At 38.1% G+C, this 4,998-nt stretch overlaps 1 protein-coding gene across 3 annotated transcripts in view; it reads right to left on the bottom strand.

The window, feature by feature from the left end:
* Positions 1 to 4,998, bottom strand: part of LOC112137941 (inactive dipeptidyl peptidase 10) — a 146,577-nt gene that overhangs the window by 7,347 nt on the left and 134,232 nt on the right. For all 3 annotated transcript variants that reach the window (XM_024260457.2, XM_024260459.2, XM_024260458.2), the window contains exons 20-22: positions 3,494 to 3,688; positions 2,837 to 2,891; positions 2,469 to 2,568 (exon numbers count right to left, since the gene is read on the bottom strand). In XM_024260457.2, coding sequence (XP_024116225.1) covers positions 2,469 to 2,568; positions 2,837 to 2,891; positions 3,494 to 3,688 — 350 coding nt within the window. The remainder of the gene's footprint in view (positions 1 to 2,468; positions 2,569 to 2,836; positions 2,892 to 3,493; positions 3,689 to 4,998) is intronic.

Raw genomic sequence — 4,998 nt, 5'->3', positions numbered from 1 at the left:
CTTAAATATCCAGACTACCCTGGTTCCCTGCTGTCTCCATCTTACCACATTTCAAATGTGGTAAACTGCGTTTTTGTTATAGATAAAGTATTTTGGATTTTTGAAGTGGAGATGCATCCACTCAGTGGGAATTTAGCTAAAATGCTTGTAAAATACAGTCAATAAAAGCAAACATGATCTGTGTAATTAATATTACATTGTTTCTTAAATGACTTGAAATGACTTGAAACATTAATAGTAGGACTTGTGACTTGACTTGAGACTTGTTGGTCATGACTTGTGACTCGACTTGGGACTTGAGTGCTTTTGACTTGGGACTTGACTCGGACTTGAGGACAAAGACTTGGGACTTGACTCGGACTTGCAAAATGATGACTTGGTCCCACCTCTGACGGATACATTTAGCAAATAGACACTCTCGTATCACTCATCCTGTTTACTCCATAAGATATACAAACATGGTGTGCAGCTTCAGTATGTGCAGTAACTACTCTTGTAACTGAATACAGCATGCATTTATCATAGTTTAAAGTCAAGCTTTTGCATAAACCACGTCCCAGCTGATAGATTGTGAAGACTGCATCCGCTGAGTAAAGCATCTTCAGAGTTTTAATGTGGACGTATGCTTTGACAGTCACAGGTAGTCATCTGTTCCTTCCTATTTTATTATTCCTACATCTAAAAGATGACGGGTTTTTGCAGTCAAAACCTCAGGATTTTTTTTTCTAATTTAAAAAAATAAAATAAAATAAACAAGCAACAACAAAAAAGGTCAAATCATGTGTTAAAACAAAGCCCAAGAAAACATAAATAATTAAGCTGAGAAAAGTGACTATTTACCCACAGGTTGAGCTGAGTCTGCTAAAAGTTTCTGAATTTTGAAGTAAAACTTAGCTGGGAGAACATGTGGAAACGTTAGATAATAGATAAATTACAACAGAGTGAAGCTAACTGCACAAACCTTTAAAAATCACGCATGAACCGCTTGTTACACACAAACACAAAACCGCATTTACACACAAATGTACACACATTTAACAAAAATCCAGAATTACACACACAAATCAGAGTGAGTCTATTTCCTCTCCATAGAGGTTCCTCTCCAGTACATCCAAAACTTGATGTTTTGGGTGTCCAACTTGTCAGAATTTGATGTGCTGGATCCCCACCTCCGGGTCTGCTGCCGGGACACGGACCGTGCCGGAACCCTAACCCGGGACCGGACGCGCAACAGCATCAGAACTTGGATTCTGCTGGTCTTATGGATCAATTATTTATTGATTTTTATTTATAAACTGTATTTTATTTTTGTCATTAATTTTATATTATTATTAAGATAATAATAATAATAACAATAATCATAATAATAATAACAATAATCATAATAATGTAAAAAAAGGGAAAGAAAAAATAATAGTTTTTTTAAAGCATAAAGCCTGAAAGCAGCGCTTGCTTCATTGTTGCTTTCACTTAAAATGGCAAATAGCAATAATAGTAAAATAAAAAGAATAAAAAGAATAAAGAGTTTCGATTCAGGGCCGTATTTAAATCAAGGGTCCGGGTGTTTTGTCTGAATGCAGACCGGAACCTCAGGACGCAACTGGTGCCGACACTAACCTCGACTCGGTACCGCTGTGCGTTTGGTTCAGTTGAGAGTCAGGTGCTCAAAACTGAGTTCCTGATTGGCTGATGCGTCGCAGTGACCTATCAAACTTCAGGTATTTACATTTTGGCTTCACCGCCCAATTTGCGCCTCGCCGCTCAAATCGAGGTGCTGCCAGACCGCCACACTGCACTCAAATTGCGCTGTGGGACTTCAGATTGCCTCAGTTCACTTCTGTTCCATTGATTAACATTGAAACTGGCTGGCTGTGCCGTGCGAAACACGTGCGTTGTGAAGGCACCTTTATTAGAGGCGGAGTAAAAGAACACCCTAGAGATTTACATGTCCCAGTTGATTGAACATAGTAACCACATCTAGCCGTAAAAAGTATCTATATCAAGCATTGATTGGTTCAACTTTTCCCTCCTCAGAGGTTTAAAAGTCACTCCACAAGTAAAGCTGTTCATTTTTTGTAGTTTTCAAGTTTCCTTTTTTCTGTTTACTTTGTTACTTTCATAAAGAATACCACATTTGATTAACATATTCAGTAATAGTCCACACATCTTCATGACTGGAGAGGAGCAATGAGCAGAATAGATTCTTATTCTGTCTTCTGCCCCACACATCAGAGCAAAGGAAACTGAGACACTCCAGATGACCCTTACCCCCGCCACCACACACTACAAGGAATGGACTACTGAAAAAGGTTTCATTTAGTAACAATGCCGTGGTATCTATGTTTTCAGTGATTGCTAACTACTGGTGCAGTGGCGACACACACGGGGGGTGGGGGGGTTGTCTGTGTGTCCTACCCCCCCACCTCTTTGGGTGAAAGACTTCTTTGTGGAGGACTTGATGTACTCACCGTACAGTCTCCAGTCTGTGACTGGAGACATGGCACATGCGCACTTCAAGAGGCTGTCAGTAGACTTCAGCATCATCAGTGTTAGGTAGGCTCCATAACCCTATGCAGACGAAGTGCAGAACAACTTCATCAATTTTTCAAAAACATTTTCAAATGAAATAAAGACACTCACAGCAAGCATATTTTTACTGGACTTTACTGCTGGCCGTGTGTAGAAACTAAAAACAACAAGACTTTTTATGTTGGGGCATTTTTTAAATTTCCTATTTTTGTCTTTAATGTGTTTTAGGGCAGTGATGACCTCCATTGTTAAGTACTTTGTGATTCTTTCTGGGAAAAAGCTTTAGAAATAAGGTTTACTTTCTTACCTGTCCAAAAACTGCTATCCGTGTTGTGTCAATATAAGGAAATTTGGTCATGAACCTGAAAAAAAGCAAACAAGACCTGGTTTAATGCATTCACAATCAACAAAGACACACATTACTAACATGGTTAGAGTATTCAAGCTGTTGTTAGGAGAAACAGAGGAAGGATGGGTGTCAGGCACACTCAATTAGCCATGTTTTTAGTCACTAGCTAACAGTTTGATTTGGTTTCTGATTCAGCATGTCTTTATTAGATATCCATACGTTTGTCAAACTTGGTTTGCTTTAGCTCACTTTCTCACACAAATATTGTTTTAGAATCAAAATCAGAAATATTGTTTTAAACTGAACAAAAGTGGAACTTTTAACTATTAAAATTAAGAATTCAGCTATTATAAACTAAAAAAGACCTTCTTTTTGCTCTAATGTTTGTTAAAGAAATATCAAGTAAATTTTCATCCGTTTTCATAAACACTCTCCCTCAGCAAGTATCTCGAAGTTTCATCAATCTGATTCTGTGATGCTGATTACTGTAGAGAATCCTGCTTAGACATCAGTGGTAATGAATCTGATCCGGGTCATCACTGTGGACGACTTCACTGATGTTCCACGTTCCAAAAGCAGAGGCAGAAGCAGAATCAAATGATTGGGTCAGCTTACTCCACTGCTGCGATCTGATCCTGAACATCAACAGTTCCCAGTCTCTGGTAAACTTCATGCAGAACCCTCTGGCCTTGAAAGCCACTGCCCCGGCCGTCCAGACGAGCCACGATCACATTGTCCGAACTGACCAGGACCGAGTCCCAGCTGAGAGAGAATCTGTCACTCACCGCCTGACCACCAGGGGCGCCATCACTGGAAAGAGGAAGCAGCCTCAGTTTAAAAGGTCATTCTGGAAAAGGTTTCAAGGTTACAGAATTCAGTAAAAATGTAAAAAAAAAAAAGTAAGTTATTTTGATTGAAAGAGCAAACTTAAAAAAATATCTAAAATAATGAATGACCACTGTTTGAGCCTGAGGTAGTGAGCAGACAATTGTTTCCAGTACAAACGTGAAACAATGTAAGATTGGTCAATTGGATGATAAATGATTAAAAACCATCAAATTAACAAAGCTTTCTTAAATGTAAATTGACATGCTTCTGAATCTGTTTAGATTCTGTTTTGCTAACCTTCAAACTAACGAGTGACTTAATCATAAATCCTATTTTAAGGTTATTGGGTGCATGTAAATCCTAAAATCATATGTCATTTTCTGTAGAAACCTTCCTGGAGCAGAAGACCTAGGTCAAAGACTGGTTTGCAGAGTTTTAGATTTTAGACTAAAGATGTATGCACCTGTTTCAGTAACAGTTCAAATATTACTATTCTTAAACAGTAAATCAAGTGTGTGCAGTTTAAAAACCTGTTTTAATCAGTGTTTCCAAAGAACAAATCTGCTGTTTTTGTCTTAATCAAAACAGAAATTCACGACTCCAAGCCATGTCACTGTGCTGGCGCCACAAACTCAACAACAACTAGTTAGACTCTTGAGCAAAGACGGCGCCCAAACTCTGTTCTCCAGAGGTCCAAAATGTCCACGTGTCATTGGTTGGTGGGCCAAATATCTGCTTCTTACATGGAATGAAATATAAGCTAAAAGGTCCAAATATGATATTGAAGTCCTTTTTTTTGATTAATGCAAGAACAAAACATGAAGGAGTAAATAAGATGTTAGTGTTTTCATTTCAAATAATCAAAGGCAAATTTCAAAGAAGCAACTTTTTATTAATGGGAGACGTGGAGCTGGTCTTTGGACTCAGTGTCTCATGTCTATGGGGTCAGGTAACTTTCAAAAGGAAACTTATTCATAAAGAGAAATGTGTATTAATAAATACAAAGTTGTGCATACATGTATATTTTGTGCAGAAAAAATATGAATACAGCATTTAGTTTTATCTTGAACATGTCTCTTTAGAATACGACTTCTCTTTGTCTGGAATGCAAATTTCTCCTGTTCAGAAAACTGTCAAAAATACGTCAAAGGGCACAGGCTGATACATCGAGTCTCAAAACATCGATCCAACATAGGGAGCATGCACATTGAGACTCATTTATAAAACTTTGATGGCAGAAAAATTATCTTGACACTGTAGCTCTGCTGGGGAACAAAAAGATTAACAGTCAA

The sequence above is a fragment of the Oryzias melastigma genome, linkage group LG21 (genome assembly GCF_002922805.2).
Source record: "Oryzias melastigma strain HK-1 linkage group LG21, ASM292280v2, whole genome shotgun sequence".
Classification (NCBI taxonomy): domain Eukaryota; kingdom Metazoa; phylum Chordata; class Actinopteri; order Beloniformes; family Adrianichthyidae; genus Oryzias; species Oryzias melastigma.
The sequence above is the reverse complement of the archived record's forward strand: the minus strand, read 5'-3'. Positions and strand labels throughout refer to the sequence as shown.